Source organism: Thunnus thynnus, chromosome 9, assembly GCF_963924715.1.
Source record: "Thunnus thynnus chromosome 9, fThuThy2.1, whole genome shotgun sequence".
NCBI classification, from domain to species: Eukaryota; Metazoa; Chordata; class Actinopteri; order Scombriformes; family Scombridae; genus Thunnus; species Thunnus thynnus.
The window spans coordinates 9,721,592-9,741,051 of NC_089525.1; the positions used below are offsets into that span (position 1 = coordinate 9,721,592).

Consider the following 19,460-nt stretch of genomic DNA (forward strand, 5'->3'; position numbering starts at 1 on the left):
CAGTGGGTGCACTTTGTTTGTGATGTGTTTGGCTCAAATTAGTGCAGCAATAGTGACAGCAGGCTGTAGCAAACATGGCAATGCCAGTGTTTACCACCTCATTCTGTGGCTGTCAGAATGTGATAGCAGATGCAGCAGCTGAAAGAGTGAAGAAACGGTTACGTATTTCATCGTGTCACGTCTGTGCCGTCTGTAGTCACACATTTTGACTCACAAAATTAGATGCAACACTAGCAGGGGCCTCATTTGTAGCGACCTCTAGCCTCATTTCAGCTGTTACTTTGCTCTCTGCATGTCGTGGTCTGTTGTGTATGTCAAAACCTCAAGACCCCCGAGCCCCCGGGAAGTGCACCGAAAACTCCTCACATCTCCAAAACGGCAGAGCAAATTAAAATAGGCACTATTTGGATAAACTGACCACGTATTGTGAATCTAAATGGTTACTTTCTCGCTTTAAAAAACATTAAAACTTAATAAAGTGACATATTAACAGTCCTACAGCGAAATTTACCACAACTTTTGGCCTGGTTCAAAATCTCTGCCATCACTGCTCACTGCCAGTTGGTGCAAAATGCATTCTGGGATACTTGGCTGTCCGAGGCTTTGGCCGACCAATGGTGTAACTTCGTCAGTTAGTCAGTCAGGGACAGATGTGTTTAAAGGGCTGGCCCCCGCTGTTGTGGTCCAGCCAAAAACTGAGGGACTCCTGTCTAATTATGATGCTCAGGTCTCAACAGATCGTTATAATCCAAACTTCTGTAGGACTTAACATTCATTCACATTCAGCACTCATTCATGTAAATGCATCTCAGAGTAAATGTCTTCCAGGCCTAATATATGGTAGTCATAATGTACGCCCCAGTTCCCAGTCGTACAATAGTTTTTCAACTATAGTCACGGTGGACAACAACATAGAACAGAACAGGCACTTAATTCATGATAAGCTGTAATCAGATTGGCGCTTTGAGACAGACAAGACCTGCTAGGACGTCTGGAGGAGAAACCCAGATCAAGAGGGAGCAACTTATTAAAGAACTCTTATTCAAAACTAGCCACCAAGCACATAATTTGATATTTGCTAAGTAGGGTTGCAACTAATGATTATTTTCATCAATTCATCTGTAGATTTTTTTAATTAGTTGATTGTGAAAAATGCACAAAAAGATTTCCAACTTACTTGAAAAATCATATTAAAAATAATGAGAACTTTCACACACTGTCTCATGGCTGAAATAGTTAGATCACAATGTTTTGGTCTGTCTGACCTTCATCAGGTTTTTATTATCAAATGATAAAAATCATCAAAATCACATTTAAAAATTTGAAAGCAGAATATATTTGACACTTATTTTTTTTGCTAGAGAAATTTCTCATGTGGCTAATCGATCAAAATCCTTGTCAATTATTTGAAAAATCATTTCAGCACTATTGTAGACTAAACATATGGTAGGTCACATATACATTAAAGCTGCAAGAATGAGTCGATTAATCAATTAATTGGACAACTGAAAATAAATGTAACTATTTTGAGAAGATGTTAATTATGGTGGTGGTTCCAGCTTCCAAAATGTGTGTGATATTTGGCCTAACATGATTAAAAACTAAATTTATTCACATTTTGGATTGTTGGGTGGACAAAACAAGACAATTGAAGGCATCACCTTGGGCTCTGGGGAACCGTGGTGGGCATTATTTGCTTCTTAATCTAAAGATAATCTGCAGATTTATTGATAATGACAATAATCATTAGTCGTAGCTATAATAAACACATAGACACACTGAGTTTGACCCCTGTGAATAATGGATAACTTTTAAGGCAGACACTTCAAATTGCCATCAAACTGTGAAAGTAGATTTACTTGAAAGAAAAGGCGTCAACGTAATGAACTTAAAGCCGCTAACGAGTCATTTGGCTCTTTATGGAAGCACCAGGTCCCCTGAAGCACCACGTACTGCACAACAGAACCATAAAGAAGATCTCAGATTAAAGTGTGAACACACTGTGTGTGTGTGTGTGTGTAAGTGACTGAAATGTTATTTGGAGGTGATTATTTGATTGCAGGGAGCTGGTGTCTTGCTCATTTCACTTGCGTCAGAAGCTTCTCCTTGTTGCCATAGAGATGATTATCTTTCATAACTGACACATCCCGCCCTCTCCTCATATTTGATTCAACAACTGAAGATTGTAACTGTTTAAAACAGCAAGACATTCATTAAATACTCCAATTAGTTTTTTTTTTAACAGCGTGATGGAGCAATAGTAGGTAGGTTTTATGGAGGCAGAACTTAAATGAGGCTTAAAATAGAAAATGAGTTACTGGTAGTGTTGTCAGCAGCAATATTCCTCAAGATTACAGATGCAATCTTAATCTGTCCTCTATCTCTCCTTAAATGCCCCGTTCGCTATCATAATGCCTGCTCCTCATATCTGATGGCCGTGTTGTGCCTAATAACAAGCTACGACTGCAGGAGGGAGGGGTACGTTGGGAGATAAACAAATTAACAAAGCTATTCACAGCCCCTGCAACACCAGGGGGTATGGGAGGAGAGGAAAGAGGGCAGTAAAGAAAGAGAGGGGGACTGCCTTAGCTAATCACAACAGGGGGCATACTCTGCAATCACTTAGGCACAGTATTATCTCTGCAATCATGCATCGTCCTATTGTTGTGCTAATTGGAAACGTTAATTGGAGACATAATATTATTGCCTCATTATTTGCTGGGTTATTTTTCCCCAAATTAATAAACAAGTCACATAACTTGCACAAAGAGCTTTACGGACTGTCAGTAATTTGAGGTTGGTATTAAAAGCTGGATCCAAACTGTCAAATGCATGCTACAAATCATCAATGTCAGATCTGTTTATTGCATTTTAACGTTACATTTCCACAACCTGCTGCAAGGACCTCGCCGTTTACGACACCGGTCACTCTGCGCCTCCACATAGCATGTGGGATAATTTACTAGCTGGGTTACATGCCGAACCACGGTTGACTGCGGCAAACACAACAAAGTTTGGCTGAGCGTCATGAGAAAAGATGAAGATTCAGCCAAATGTAACAGCTGCGTTAAGATGATTTTCACCAAAGGGGGGGAAGCATCTCTTACATTCTGAAATGTTCGGCTCCAGCTTGGCTCGAGTGTAAAGGAATATGTAATATCTTTTTTTTTTTAAATGTTGAAAATGTCTTTATTCAGTCAGCAGCATCTGCGGTATCACACTGACAGACAATACTGCTAGATAAAGAGAGATAAAGAGCAAATTGTGGCTAATAATGTAAACAGAAAGGACTGCAGATAACAACTATTTTCATTATCTATTAATCTGCTGATTATCTCCTCATTTAATCTTTCAGTCTATAAAATGTCAGAAAATAGAAAAAAAAAAAAGCCCATTACAGTTTCTTATATCCCAAGAGCATCCTATAATATTGCTTTTTTGTCTGATCAACACTCCAAAATCTAAAGATAATTAGGTTACAATCACATAAGACAAAGAAAAGCAGCATTTTTTTTCTCAGAAAAATTGACTTGATTATCGACTGACTATCAAAATAGTCTGTTGATTAATTGACAAATTGTTTGAGCTCTGCATGCATGTGGTGGGTCTTGTGCAGTTTTTACATGAAAAAAAAGAAAGAAAAGCAAAACCTACAATGTGACTGTGTGGATGAAAAGATCATCATGGTGCAGAGTGAGTCATCTTTAATACTGAGGAACATATTCAGTATGAAAATAATGAATATTTACAATATAGCATTAAGTACAATAGAATAGCTAGCAGGAGCTGATTTTATTTGGAATTAAGGATCATTCATTATCATGTTTTAAATAATGAATAATATTTCCACTGTTTCTTACCAAGGTTTTTATGCTAATAAGAATTAATCAACCTGATTTAATGAGAGTCAAAATCAATAAATACAGCAAAAGTCACCACAGCTATTGTTTGATGAGGATGAGAAATTGCAATGCTACCAGGGGAGATTTTTTTTTTTCCCTTTTTTCCTGTCAGTGGCTGTTAATTAATTAATTAAAATGACTGAATCATTATGTAATGAGAAAACCTAATCATCTGGTGGCCCCTGCCTCAACCTCTCCCTTTAGACAGAGACATTAAGTCCATGACCACTTTAATCTTGCATTTGAATATCTTTGATTTACAGGCTAACATATCATCTGTGCTTATGTCCCATACATCTTGGTGCAGTTGCCATGGTAATGTCAACATGGAGATCAATCATTGCCAAGCAGGAGTGGAGCATGACACCAATTAAAAGGTGATGTCGTCTCCAAGTCATCACTCACACTCCTCACTAATGCACTAATTACCGGGGCCGGGACATTAATGGAATAGCATGGTTCAGCCTGGGGATTAATCTGCATGGATTCGCTTGTGTGTGGACGTGTGTATGTGTGATGTCTGTCTGTGATGTGTGTGTGTGTGTGTGTGTGTGTGTGTGATTAATGCGAACCCCCGCCTGCTCCGGTGTGACCTTGAGCACCACCACAGGAGGGAAATGAACTGGCTGGGTGGAGGGTTGGGATATCTGCACTTGGGGCGGCGGAGGGGGAGAGGATGTGCTGAGGTGGAGGGCCAGGCCAAGGTTGAGGAGGAGCAGGGAACTGGCGCAATCGGAGGGGATCGATGAATAAATTTGGTATTTGACTTTGACAAACTCCACTGATGATCGCCCAGACTGCAGCGTGACTCCAGAAATTTCCTTGTGGTTTTTAAGATCCAAATTATTTCCAGAAAGTCAGAATCAATTATAAAAGCGGAGGTGATTTGCATCCATTAGAGACTGCAGTTACAGACAATATTTGAAATACTAGTTTAGTTTATTAGCAAAATAATTAATAATTTGTTAATAATTTGCTGAAGTGTGACTAAAACGAGATGAAAGGGTTAAATAGTAAGATCTCCCCTTAAAACAGATTGAAGAAAATAATTAAATGAACCAATAAAAATAAAAACATTTTAAAAAGTACAGATAGTAAGGTTGTAAGCTAAGGCAAACCGTAATTGATTAATATCATAAAAACCTGGCTGAAAAAGGTAAAAAAGTAATAAACTGTGTGTTTGTGTAGCTGTGTGTATAAGAGAAAGAAAGAGAAAAACATTAAATAAGTTAACACTAACTGTGTGTGTGTATTCATCACGGAATAATTACCAGTTTTGTGCGCGCTTTGGTCCAGGACAGCTAATTTACAATTTAGAATATTCTGCAGAGGGTCACATTTCAAATTCATTACCTGCTGTTTTAAAAGCCAACTCCTTCAAATAAGAGTGTAAAATTTTCAACGGTCCAACTTTGATCCCCATCGATCCCCTCATCTGTTTTTTCCCTGTATTTTATTTTTACCCTTTGATGCCTGCAGCATTATGTATGTGTAAAATTCCCTGTTAGAGTTTGTTTCTGTATTTTTTATTGATTCTGTTTTGAATTAATTAGGCAGTCTCTTGACAAGCCTCCCAATTTCCTGGCTCCTCCAGTCGTCCATTTTGAAAGAAATTAAATAAAATCAGATCTTCTTGTGCAGCTCCGCGGGACAATCTAGAGGGCTCGGTGGTTGGTGTGTACTGTAACTCACCGATGACGTATGTGAGCAGCAGGGCCAGGGTGAGAGTGAGGAGCGATGCAGACAGGGCTGTACACTTCCAGTTGCAGCAGCGGTGAGGCTTGTTGAAGGTAAACAGTGGTCTGGTCACGCTGCTGCGAGGCAGGGGCCTGGGTGGAGGGGAGTACACTGTCCCGGAGGTTAGGGGGTAACCCTGCCCGGCCCCTGACAGAAGAGCTGATGAACCAGAGCCTTGCTTGAAGAGGAAGTGTCTGTGGGAGAAACAAAAAGAACAAATTTCATTCCAACCAGTTATTAACTGTTTGCTAAGTCCCGCCCCTCTTAGGTACTGTTGGTACACCTGTCACACTCTGATTGGATGGTTTTCTGCCCAGTTGGGCTACTTTTTATTTAATTGGGTGGGTAAAATTTTAAAAAATGGAAAAATATTTGGGTGGGTTGTGATAATTTCAGCTACTTTCTGTACCATCTGTGCAGTTTCTACCACCGAAAAATTAGGTGACTGTTTATTCCAATAAATTGGCCCCTTGTCTCATCTGAGTAGATTGAGATTGACAGGGCACCACGTTCAGCAGGCTCTCACACAGTGACTGATAACTGCTGACTCTCTAACTAAATGTCATTTAGTTCATTACAACTAAGTTGAAACTTTTTTCCTATTCCAATTATTATTCTGTCATAGTTCTGTAAACACTTGTAATGTCTGATGTAACATTATTTAAAAGACTTTTGTTTTATGTTATGAATGTTATTATACATTTTTCATTATTGTGAACGTAGTTTTGAGTTTGCCTGATTATACTGGTAAAACTGAAGACTAGAGGGGATAGGATCATATATAAAGTATATATAAGGTTCTAGGCATTGATTGGGCTACTTTTTTTGTCAGTCCCATCTGACAACACTGCTTGCACAGCACATATGCTGTTATATGTCAATAGTGGCAGATTTACCCCTCAAACTTTTTGAAACAGTGGCTCTTTGATTTCAGTTTTGACCTCATCATACTTTTAAAAAAACCTTAGAAGTAAGTGAGTGGATTACTCCAGTGCGGATCTGCTTTGCTTCTATTTATTTTTGAAACCTAACTATTATCGTTAGCGTTGGTTAATGATATGCTCCTTGGCCTTGGACATGGATATGCTAACATTTGTAACATCCTTTCCTTAGGTTTTGGACAGGCTACAGAAAAAGACACCACCCTCCAAACTGTTGAGTATTGCTCTTACTACAGCCCTGTGAACACATCTGTCATGAAATCTTACACCTGTGCCACACCACCTACCTTTACCTGTGCGTGACAGCTAGCTCTCTGAACTGCTGCGACTCACACGCGTGTGATATCCACACAGACAGCATTGCTGCTGCGGCACTGCTGCTGCCAGACCTGTCTTTCTACACTGAGATTGCCTTTGATAATGGCCATCAATAATAGAATGTTTCATTTCATTTCATCATGAATTTCATATATATTTAGCTTAGACAGAAAAAGGTTAAGAAGTATATGCTCACTTGAAAAAGAAATATTTTTTTCATGTTTGTGACACATTCTACAGATTGTAACTATAGTGAAAGGTGTCACTTATGTAATGTTGCTGGTATGATGTCAATATGACTATCAACAGATTATTTTCACTGTCTATTTTTGCTGAGAACAGCGCGCCTCACACAGAGAAAATAGGCGACCCGCCGAAACTCTAGATGATGCACCGCTGCAGTGTGGCTTGAGCTGCACCTGAGCCGCTCTGCTCACGTGGGCTGTGTGGCTGCACATGGACACCGAAATGAAAAGCAAGAGGTTCTGCAGCACACACGTGCTGCTCAGGTAGGCGATGCGGCCCTGGTGTTATGATTGACAGGCTTGCCGTGCCTAGTTATGATTGTTAAGCTATGATTGGACCATCGCTGTTTGTGGGAGGGTTTAGTGAACAGTCAATTAATTGCTGTCCTATCTTCTGGGCTGGAAGCCGTTCTGCATTGTGTGTCCCACAAACTACCTGCCACCTCTGGGACCACTGTTTGTGTCTTCCTAAATTAAATTATGGTATGAAATTGGAAAAAAAATGGCAGTTACTGTGCAGGCCTATCTAGGACAATGGTTCAGTGCTTCACCAATTAGCTTAGCACAGACATCATCTTTTCTCAGGTATCGAGTATCTTATTCTGATTCTATTTATGCAAATCTACACTCAGTGGAATTCATTCTCACTCTGAAAGCAAGCCTGACTCAAACTCATTTAAAGGGCCCCCAAGGTGGGAGATTTAAGAACAGACCCCTCTTCTGCTATTTTTTAAATGACGCATACAGGCTGGCTCAGGATTCAGATATCACACACACAGGACAGACTGTTCTACTTTGCCTCTGCCAAGATCCAGCCCCCCTAAACCTCACCTGTCGAAACAGCTCTTAGAACTGTCGAGAAGTGCTGTGTGTAATTCAGTTAAAACCCCTAATATCCCACACGTTTGGCTGCATTTGTGTGCTTTTAATCTAAGTGATCTCCTAAATTAGCAAGTAATGCATCATCAAAGATTAATTTGGAAAGCTAAAAATCAAGACAGAAAAGTAGTCTGAGTTTCTCCCTGAGCACTGGAATTCCTCTTGCAAGTCATATTATGTTCCATAATAAATTCTGGGAGATGAGCAATATGTATGTGACAAATATAAAACAGAAATGATTCATAGTTCGTGCACTATAACCAGTCAAACAATAGAAAACAGTCTACCCACAAACTGCTCATGATGCTCTCAGCACACCATCCTGTATGAGCCACAGAATATGTAACTGAGCTCTTATTCAGTCCAGGTCCTTGATCAGAGAAGAAGCCCAAATTTGACAAAGTGCCTCTCCAGTGCAACATTATGAGCAGCTACTGTAATGCTGAGCAGTGCTGATATGAAAGAGAATGAAAAAGCCCTGGCAGCTAAGGATCAATGACTTACCTATTCCTTTTTTTGACTCATCAAAGTGACTACTTAAGTTATATGGCTGTATTAGTTAAACGAAGATGAGGTTCATTTTCATTATAAAAAAAGAGCGTGTTAGATGGCAGATGATGATAGGAACCTAAGCTGAAGGGCAATTAATCTAGGTAGCATTTCATCTATATTGTGTTTGGATAATGGAGGATGAGGGTTGGAGGGGTGTCGGATGAGGAAGCAGAAATATGGGGGCTAGGAAATTATGCAATTTGGAAAAGTGGATCTGGGCAGGCAATTATAAGCAGTTCCAGCAGCGTCTTGTACCGGCCAGATTGACTTCCATCAAAAAAATGAACTGCTGGAGTGGGCGAAAAAAAGGATGGCTATACTCGGAGAAGACATCAGAGGCAACAAACAGGTATGACTCACTGGGTTTCTTTTGTCTGTGCGGTGTGTGTGTGTGTTTTCCATAACAAAAAAATATCCTGCAGCTCCTGGAATTCACTGACAGCAGTGATTGCCCCAGGTTACTGTTTGCTCTCCGGGGGTTAATACCGGCTGCGAGTGCGATATGTCGGGGCAGACGTGCAGCTTGCCGGAGTGTTATTCTGTCCATGCGGCGGAGGGTGTGAGGTCACAGACTGCTGGTAAGACTGCGGTCTCTGAAGGGCCCTCAGAGGATAGGCCATTAAAGTGGGGCCAGACAGCAGACTGACAGCGTCGCTGGACACCAGACTGCACCCTCCTGAACAACTTGTCCATTTGCCCTCATACACGGCAAAAACACATCCATCTTGACAAGTCATTTAGTCTCATATTCAGCCTTTGTAACTCAGACTTAAAAACAATCTGCCAGTGGGGCGCGAGTTTGAAGAATTTTCTAGACATGAGTTTGGGTATCATGAAAGAAGGCAGAGTAAAGCCGATCATCTCGCTCGTGTCGAGCAAATTACAAGAAAATTCTTTTAAAAAGAGGATTTGCATAGGAAACTGGTGAAATTATCTCAAGGCAAGGAGGGTTTATTTCTATTGGGGTTTTAAAACAAAATAAAAGTAGATAAAAAAATAGGCGGTTTTAGTGTAGTTACAGAAAAGAAATCTCACCTCGTTGACAGATTTTTTAAATTTAAACTTTCATTTTTTATGACCCAATAATACACTGAATTTAAGGTAAGATTGATATCTAGTATATAGTTGTATTTCTGTCTGCTTTCATTTCCTTATTCACTCAATCAGTCTCTCCTTACATTGGCTCTTTTTTTCATTCTGCCAGTCTCTTTCTTTCTAAACATTTTTCTCGCTCTGTCTGTCTATATTGTGGCCCTGTGGCTGTGTTTAACATGAGAGACAGATGACATCCATTCTTCACTGTCTTTCTCTCTTTCTCCCTCCACCCATCCAGCATCAGCTGAAGGCTTTGAGTCAGATGGGGGACACAGGAGGCTGCACATGGAGCAACCACACATCTAAGGGTCAATGGTGGTTCAACTCTGAAAGGACATAAACTCAGGACAGATGCGCACACACACACACACACACAGACAAACAGAGCTTGGTTTAGCGATGTCCACACAAGACAATCGTACACAAACAGATGTCAAATACAGGTGAGCATTTTCACATTTTTGAGGCCAGTACACAGGTCGGGTCCACTGTGGTGCTTTTATTGCTCCACTTGAGGTGGATTAGAGCAAAGGGGGATCAGAATCCAGCTGAAGAAATTGCGTTTGTCAACACGTGTGGAACTCTATTCTTCTTGTGAGGTGCTTTTAAAAATGCTTCACTGTTCTTCCTGCCTCTCTTCCTTTGATCTTCTCAGACAATATCCAGGGGCGACGCCCAGGAAGCTGTGAATTCATATCAGAGGGCAGATTTCCCCCGAGACAGGAAGAAAATGAGAGTTCCCGCTCTCCAAGAGGTCGGAGTCTACGGCCCTAGGGCTGTCTCTGCCTGGATATATGCGAATCACTGTGTGTGTGTGTGTGCGTGGGTGGAGGAGCACAGGGTACAGGTAAATGCAAACATGCGGTATGTGTGTGTGTGTATAGAAGTTTGGTGTGTAGCTGCGCATGTACGGTGTGTGATTCAGGTAGTCTCACTTCTTAGTGATAAGAGGAAGGAGAGAAGGCAGGGCACCGGTCAATTTATTATAGTCTCAACATTTGTTATGCCTCTTAACACACCCAGTGTGAGGCCCAGTCAGATATATTGAATATCCATATCTGCATCCTTCCACTTACACAAGCTGGCCTCTCCAGAAACATAACGGATATGCAGCTGAAAAGGAAATCTATCCACACTTCAAACAATCTTAATCTCTGCTGACGCAACGTCAATACATTTCAATACAGATTCATCAAATACGCATCGAGGAAAGTGGAAGTGTACTTGACGACAGGGGAGATTATACTTTTTTTTTTTGCCGTTTTTTTCTATTAAGGTCGTAGCATCACTTAAAATTCCAATGGCATGAGCCCTCGTGTCATGTTTGTAAATACCTGATAAATCTTTAATCTCGTGCCTGAGATTGAGCTGATAGCAGCAGCAGGGTACAGTAAGAGTAAAAAAAAAAAAAAGAGAAATCATTAGATTTGTAGTGTATGTGAGAATGTGAGAGAGGAGAGAGATGAGAGTGATTGAATATTCATTCCAACTCAAAACAGTTAAGCTGTAAGGACTTCTTTTGTCTTCCCCCCCAAAAGCTAGATAGAAAAGAGCCAATAATATCTGAATTATGTTATGAAGGGACACTATTCTATTGACTATGAATATGATTACATTTCATGGTTCAGAACTAATAGTGCACTATCAAATGAAACTTATTTGACTATAAAATCCCAAATGCAAAAATGTATTACCACAAAAAGGCACCATCCAATATACTGAGCCACTGCGGAAATTGTGTTTTATAATCACATCTCTCTTTGGGGGAGAGTTTTTTTTTTTATGTTCAGCAAATATTGTTTGAATGATTCAAAATACAAAACAAAGAGAGTGAATTTTGTTTATGTTGGATTTTCATTTAAAGCGCGCACACACACACACACACACATGCAGATAAGTAATGTAATTACAATGCACTTCTGACAAGTCTTTTACATTGATACTCATGTCTGGGCAATGATTAATTTAAATTGTCACTGAATCTAATTTTATTCTTCCTTTCCTTTAAATGAGGTAAGATCTAATTATGGCCTAATGCATAACTTATTAAAACCTCTTCTTCTGGCGTGGCAGCCTGCCAATCTCATGCTCACTCATAATACCAGAATTCAGCTGCTGCACTGAGGTCTCATTAAACATGCAAACATATTCTTTTGCACCTTGCTGCTTCTTCTCAAAAGCAGCCTCACAAATGAGGATCTCCTTAATAATTCTCTGATCAATTATTACTTATGCTGCGAGCAAATGCTTAATTCTGTTTGAAGGGACGAAATTCCAGCGGCTCGTCTCCAAGCGTTTGGGGGAATGTTTTCAAGTAGCACAACTGGAAGTGGAATCGCAATGTGTTCCTAAAAAGGGGGATTTCTACCAGGTAGTGTGTTTTGCTTTTATTTGGGGTAGTTTAAACTCAGATACTGGTCCCCTGGTAGATCTTTCTGCAGTGGGGGGTAAAAGAATGAAGAGAATTCAAAAAAACCTGAGAGATTCGTTATGACTTTGATGATGTGCAAAGTCCTGTAATAATACCCGAGAGGCCCGCATGGTGTTCCACTTTCTCGTCTCTACACGTGCAAAACATGTCCATCCTAACAAATCCTTTAGTCCAACATCCATTCTTTATCATTCTACTCGGAAATTGTGAAAGTCTGCCAACTTAGAGTCCTGATGAAAGAATTTTCTTTAATCTAATGATCCTCATTTGTGAGATTAAAGAACTGTCTTTAATCAAGAGACATTATGTTAAAGTAGGATGCTTTGCCTTGAAGATATTTTCATTTGAAGAGTTTCATTGCAAAATGACATATCCACCATTTTGGAACGAAGCCCTCCATTTGTTCCAAATTCTTATATCATCTTGTTCACTTCTTCACAATAAAAACACCAGACTTAATACGAGGTCAAATCAACAGGGGCTTTTTAATGTGTTGCATTCTCTTACCTGGTCTCTAGGGGAATGTTGCTGTTGAGCACCCAGCTGTTGTGAAGCTGTGCCTGGTCTGTGCTGGAACTGGTGTCTGCCCCCTGGCCGCCCTGACTGGTCTGGCACCGCGTTGGCATGGTCTTCCTCTGCAGACTGACTTGAGTGTAGGGCGCCGGGCGGGCACAGGTGCAGGCGTGGGGCGGCGGGGGAGGTGGGGGCAGCGGGCGAAATGTGAACTGACCACCTGGACTGCTGGGCAGCTCTGTGAGGAGAGACAGAGAAAAGCGGAGGAGGAGAAGGGAGGGACAGGGGAGAAATAAACATAGGTTTATTAGAGCACAGTGCCATAAATTACAAATAAAAGTGGCGTGTTAGTTGACAGTTTATTGTTATTACTCTGATTGAGGGACATAAATCAGCTTGAAAACTGCCCCTGTCCAGTGCATTCCTGTCCTACCTGCTTTGATACACTTCCAGCCGCCCTATAAATAGCTTCTTGGCTGGCTGCAACAGTGAGCAGTCTTTAAAGAGCTAACAGCTCTGACTTAATCTGCACCCGCCAGCCCAAACTACTCATGTGATGTTTATTATGAGATCTGTAGCTCGGCGGAATGAGCTAGCCAGCTGTAACTCCCTCACACTGGTAACCTCAGGGTCTAGCTAGAGCTCTCTCGATCCATCATTTATCATTCTCCTTTCGCTATAACTCTCCCTTCTCCCCCGTCTCTTCCTCCCTGCTGCCTTCTCTCTCTCTTTCCAGTCCGTCTTCTAAAAGAGAGCATAGACTAATTACAGTTTTGGCAAATGAAATGTGTGTGCACATGTTTGTTTAATGTGTCTCTGTATGTTTGCAGATGAAGCTAGTTTGCATGTGTTGTATCTTCACGTGTGAAAGCGCGTGTGCGTATTCATGAGCGTACATCAAGTGTCCTGGGACATTAGTTATCAGTGTTTATGGGGACAGCTCATGCCATATGGTTGCATCATGGTTCTACGAACATGGCAAATCTATTATCCCAAAAGACCAACCCTGTCCAGCTGTATTGACAATGAATGCAACATTAGCCTCAAACTCGTTGTAAGGGAGTAAGGACTGCAGAATCCAGTAGACAGAGAGTATTGGCCCACAACTCTGTTTGCTGCCAAAATGTCAGCAAAAATGTAGTATGAAATGAAGCCCACCTGGGAGATTACCACAGTCTTCTCTATTCAAGTGTAACTATTACACAGATGCCACCAGAGAACAGATTTTGTGATTCTTGCCAGATGAAAACTGAGAAAAGTAAAGAATTAAATAGTCTTGTCTCAGTTTTCTACAGTTTCTATTGCCAGCATAAAAAACCTGCAATGCCACGGACATCTGCAGTTCTCCAACTATCATGAATAAAATAGAGGCAACTTGTTTTCCAAATATTGCAGGAAAAACAGTTATGAAAAGTTTTTATCATCCACATTTCCATAATACTGAATATATGCACATATACTAATATTATGAGCGATATTAAAAAATCATATTGTTGTTTTGATTTCTTCACGCTAAGTTATTGTCGCCTTTTGCACAGACATGTGAGTCAATATGCTATGTCACTTCCACCGATGAGTACAATGTTCCTTGACAAACCGCACAGTGCATCAGGTTTTATGACTCACAGTTGTTTGAAATTCAACATTTACAAGACATATATTGTGGCAGTGTTGTAGGAATGCTGTGGCAGGAGCAGGAACAGTTCTCTGAATGGTCTATAAACATTTCCTTGTAATATCTCCATGATGCCATCTGTCCGGCTGAAATTGCATTTTGAACACAGTTACAGTAGCTGTCATGATGACGTTTCCTCTGCTTGTGCGTGCGTGTGTGTGTGTGTGTGTGTGTGTGTATATATATCTGCATATTTGACGTTAATGTTTGCAAAATTACTATGTGTCAAAATGCTGTTTGAACAAAATGACAAGTTTTTCATCTTCCAAAACACAATGCTGCTTATTGATCTTCCAACATGGCTGAATTGTCTTTGTCACATTTCCAAAGCATGCAATAAAATATTTGTCACCGTTCTCTGCATACAGACACAATGAAAGTATCTCTTCATTACTCATGACATACCATTACTCACATCACACATTTATTTCATGGTTTCACTGAAACATGCTGGGGTTTCTCACTTAATGTAGTCCTCCCTACATTGTTGTTTATTGCTCCAGGCCATCTGCCATGATGCAAAATTCACACTCACACATTCAATTTGATATTTTTAGCATACTTAACATGTTCTTGTTCAACAACAACTGAAACTGTGTGTCAACTCTTACTCTATGAATGTATGTAGCCAGTGGATGTATTGTTTCTGTATGTAATATTGTATTGTAGCATATACAGTAGGAACACAACCTGCTTGTTATCGCCATACTAAATCACTGGAAGATTTAAACAGCTAATCAGGTTGTGCTAAAACTGACTATGAGACCTGGTAAAATGACAGGAAATTTATTTGTGTCAGCACCTGGAGGTGCTGTTTAATCTAAACTAATGGATGTGGAAAATGGAAGTTATTTTTGTCTGAACCACCTCTGAGTATTAAAAATTACACGCTTAGGGAAAACTGACAGAACATTTTTAGAGAAACTGCATTGTGTGTCACTATTATGCACCAGGAGCTTTAAAGCCGTACTTCAGTTTTTAGCAGTCTATCTGATTCATCAGTAACTGTGAGTCCTTTGAGTCCAGCCAGAAATCCCCTGCTTCCACATTTTTTTTTCTTTTTGAGATACTGGAGGTAGATGTTTTTGCAGTTGTTACAAAAAACATGTTTTATTTGAACTTTTTGCTAAAAAAAAAAATCACATGCAATGCATTCCCAGAGGTAGGCACTCACATTGGCAAGTTGTGCTTAAGGCGCTGTTGATCTATTAATCAACATAAGACGACTTTATTTATGACTTTATTGACTTCAAACTTTGCTACAGTGTGATGACTTAAGAATAATAAGAGGAGTTCATAAATTATAAAGCCACTGTAAACATTTATGAGAAACGAAATGCTTTGATTTCTACAACGCATCTTCTACATCTCAATTCACACCTGCCAACCACATGTGTGACACGGAATCAAAACACATCAACGCTGCTTATATCTTATATGTAACCATATTTTTAATCTGCAAACTAATAAAGATGTCAGATAAATATAGTGATGTGAAAAGTGCATTATCGTTCTCTGTAATGTAGTGATATAACCTGATACGCCAGATGGTTTGTTGCAAAGAATTATCTATAGAGAAGTTGTCCATGGAAACTGTTTGGAAAAGGGCAGGTACTTTCAATCTTTCATCTGTCTATCACCATCTTGAGAGACAGCTGGACTCACAATGCTGACTGATCCAAACCACCGGTGGTTCGGACACAAGCGCATAACTTGAAGCCTGACGAGATGAATTCTTGCATGATCTCACCATGTCGTGATCTCGCAAATCCAGCTGCCTCGCCTCACAAGTAGTGATATGGAGGTATTAAAAAATGGAAATAGGCTACACCTCAAAACTGTACAGTGCTTGAGTAAATGTACTTAGTTATTTTCCACTACTGCTTGCTAGACAATATCACTTGCTAATTGTATTTATTTTATTTAACAGGTTCAGTGCATATTAATAAATGTCTGTAAACATGCCACAGTTAGCCGAGAGGCTGTTTTACATCTGTGGTCCCTGGATAGACATCACAAAGTCACCCTAGGAATAATATATGTGGGATATTTGGAGATTTACATGTCAAAATTTGTGTCTGAGCATGGTTTTCTGTCAGCGTGATAAAAAAACTATGTACATAAATTCAAACAAGTGAAACTATTTATTACACTTTAATTAGTTATTCACTATTAGTTTTACTATTTATTTTATAAAACACTGAATATAACAATATCAAAATGTTGGCTGCTTTGTAACAGCAAATCAAGTCACAAATAGACGCGAGTTAAATAGAATCATTTAAAAACAGGAGGTGCCGGGCTAACAACGATGACCTAAATGTGAATATTAAATGGGCACCACAGCGATTTAGAGCTGCACTTCCACAAAGCTGTGAGACCTGCGAGAGACTGATTTGAAAAGAAAAAAAAAGAGAACGGCTAAAATCGATGCAATACAGGCTGAGATATTCTGACTTTTAGACTCTAATAAGAGTCAAGCTCATTAAACTTCCCCTGCCTGGTAAATGCCCAGTTAAGAATGCAGTCTGAGTAAACTGAATCGTTGCTAAGAACACAATAAAAAACTGTATTTTTCAGTTGTAAATACTATATACAGGACATAAGTATTTTGTAGATCTCTTAAAATAGTCATCACCACCATCACCATCAAGACTTGAGTCAGACTCATGAACATCTCATTGCATTCCAGTGGTTTCTTACAACAGGTAGGAGTTAAATCAGAGATGCTTTTCAACCCAAATGGTTCGCAATAGTTTTGAAACCAAAACAATAAATCCAAATGATTTCTGCCTCTTAAAATAATAACCTCTTTATTATTAATTTAGACTTTTTTTTTTTTAGAAATAACAACTCCACCCAGGTACTCCAAGTGAAAAGGGGAAAGAGTGCAAAGTGGACAGCGGACAGGAGTGGTGGAGAAAGCACGGGGATAGAGGGCCAGGGGAGAGTGTAATCTTGGTGAGTAGGGTGACACAGGGGCCCAGACTGCCAGATGGTGCTTTAGAAGGCTTAGCTAAGGCAGCTTTGGGTCTCCGCTCCCAAAGATCCATGAACTGACTCAATTCCTCTCTTCTCACTCAAACACACAAATGGCAGAGACATACTTTCTCTCTCTCACTCTCTCTCTCTCTCACTCTCTCAAAGTCACATCAAACATGCAAGCTGTGATGTTGTGTTAAATAGTAGATGTAACCCAAATAGGCCTGGCAATGTAGGGCAGGGGCCGCGCACTATTTGGCGGGCTAGCCACGAGTTAAAAACATCAAATCAACTCTGTGGGGAGTAGATAGAGGCCAGGGGAGGGGCCATTACAGCTCTAGATGACAGTTGTGACAGTGTAGAACATCCTCTGCCCCGGGGTTCCTCTGGGACTTAGCCCTCCAGAAAAGACACTTTTGAAAAGTCGCTTATGAGATATTTTTCCTGGAATCATCAGCTTTTGGTTACATAAGCGAGATATGAGAAAAAAATGTTTTATAGCCAGTGGAAGGGAGATCCGGGGGGGGGATTTACTGGGAAATGTAACAGGTAACAACAGGTATTTGGGCCAGGTATTAAAAATGCATCACTGTAGGTGAGATGGACCCAAAATAGCAGACGCATTAAGTATTTATGAAAACTTAGTCATTTAAAGCCAAGTCATGCTAATGTAATGAAGGGAAAGCATAGTAAAAAAAAATGACACACACACACCCACACACACGCAGTAATGGTTGTGTGTTTAATGAGTTAGCTGTCATGATGGTGCAATATAAAACAGTTTGAACTAAAAATGAATCACATGTGCAAAAAATAATCTTGCTCATGAGCATTTGTCATGCTCATTAAAATGTTCTACTTCCAGTCTTGATGTGCCTGCCAGATGTTCAGCGTTGCCTTTACATGCTGTTATTGCAAGTGGGCAGAGAAATTTTTTAAAGAAGCTACAGCGAGAAGCGTCAGAAAAGAAAAAAAAAAAAAAAAAAGTTTCAAATTAAAAAAAAAAAAAAATCTCGGACAATAAAGCGCTAACACAGAATGTATAGCTTCTTTAATAAGAAGAGACCACCACGTTTGGTGTGTAGCAGACCATAAAAACATGAGCCACAATAATATTAAAGTCTAATATTTAACCAGGTTTCCTCCTCTTCTTCACTCCCCGTGTTTGCTCTCGGCTCTTTTCGCTTCCTTTCTCTCGCTTCATTATTGTGCCCAGCGCTCTAGTGCAGAGTTAATTTCACTTATTACAGGAAAGCCGTATAAAATCCATAGAGCTTGACCCCAACAATATCAAACCTGCCTGTCTAACAGAGGAATGTGATCATTTTAGAGAACATTTAACACTATTGTTGGACCAAGCCCAGCTAAAACCACATCATCCACCCCACTCTAAAAATAAAAGCTTAATAATTTCCCCCAGGATAGCTTTTCATCTATCTCGCCTCTTAATTGACTTGCATTAAATTGCCACAAAGTTTATTCCACTGCTGTGCTTCGATGAAATAAATAATTAACCCCATATAAAGGTCAGACAACTGAAATTAGAACTCACTGGTTTCTGTTCTTCTTTTTTTTGCAGTAATGAGATGGGATCCTGCCCTAGCTGACCATCTGACTCTCTGCAATAATTTGTCTTTGTCTTAACGGAGTTCCTGACCAGAGATAACGCACTATCTCATCAGACATTATAAGTTGCAATATGACTCCTTTCATTGGTTGGCTGCTGATGAAGAATGGTAATATCGATAATAACAATAGTGAATTTAAGATAAGGGGGGACTAATATTGCTAATGATCATGGTGAAGCTGATGAAGATGCTGTTACTGATAACAAAGGCGGTGGTGGTGATGAAAATAACAAAGATAAAGACGATAACGTCGGTAATAGCAGTGGTAACAATGATGATGAAAACAGCAGTGATGGCGGCAGAAACACTGATAATTACATTGATGACAGTGGGCTTTGAGACAGCAATTAGAATAAAAACAACCATTGATTAATCTCTGCAGACACAGGGATAAACGGTGGGAACTCCATTTAACAAAGTGACACAATCATGTTGTCCAATTAAAGCAAGAAAATACAAATGAAGAAACCAAGTGCTCTAAGAGCTTTTCCCTCTCATACAGAACCCAGTCGATTTTCATACAGAGGCTGATAATTAGCAGCCATGCATCATCTGGCTTTTT

At 39.9% G+C, this 19,460-nt stretch overlaps 1 protein-coding gene across 4 annotated transcripts in view; it reads right to left on the reverse strand.

The window, feature by feature from the left end:
* The window catches only part of tenm1 (teneurin transmembrane protein 1), a 185,070-nt gene that overhangs the window by 95,445 nt on the left and 70,165 nt on the right, over positions 1 to 19,460 (reverse strand). For all 4 annotated transcript variants that reach the window (XM_067598739.1, XM_067598741.1, XM_067598738.1 and 1 more), the window contains 2 exons: positions 12,608 to 12,851; positions 5,595 to 5,833 (listed from right to left, as the gene is read on the reverse strand). In XM_067598739.1, the coding sequence (XP_067454840.1) occupies positions 5,595 to 5,833; positions 12,608 to 12,851 (483 nt within the window). The remainder of the gene's footprint in view (positions 1 to 5,594; positions 5,834 to 12,607; positions 12,852 to 19,460) is intronic.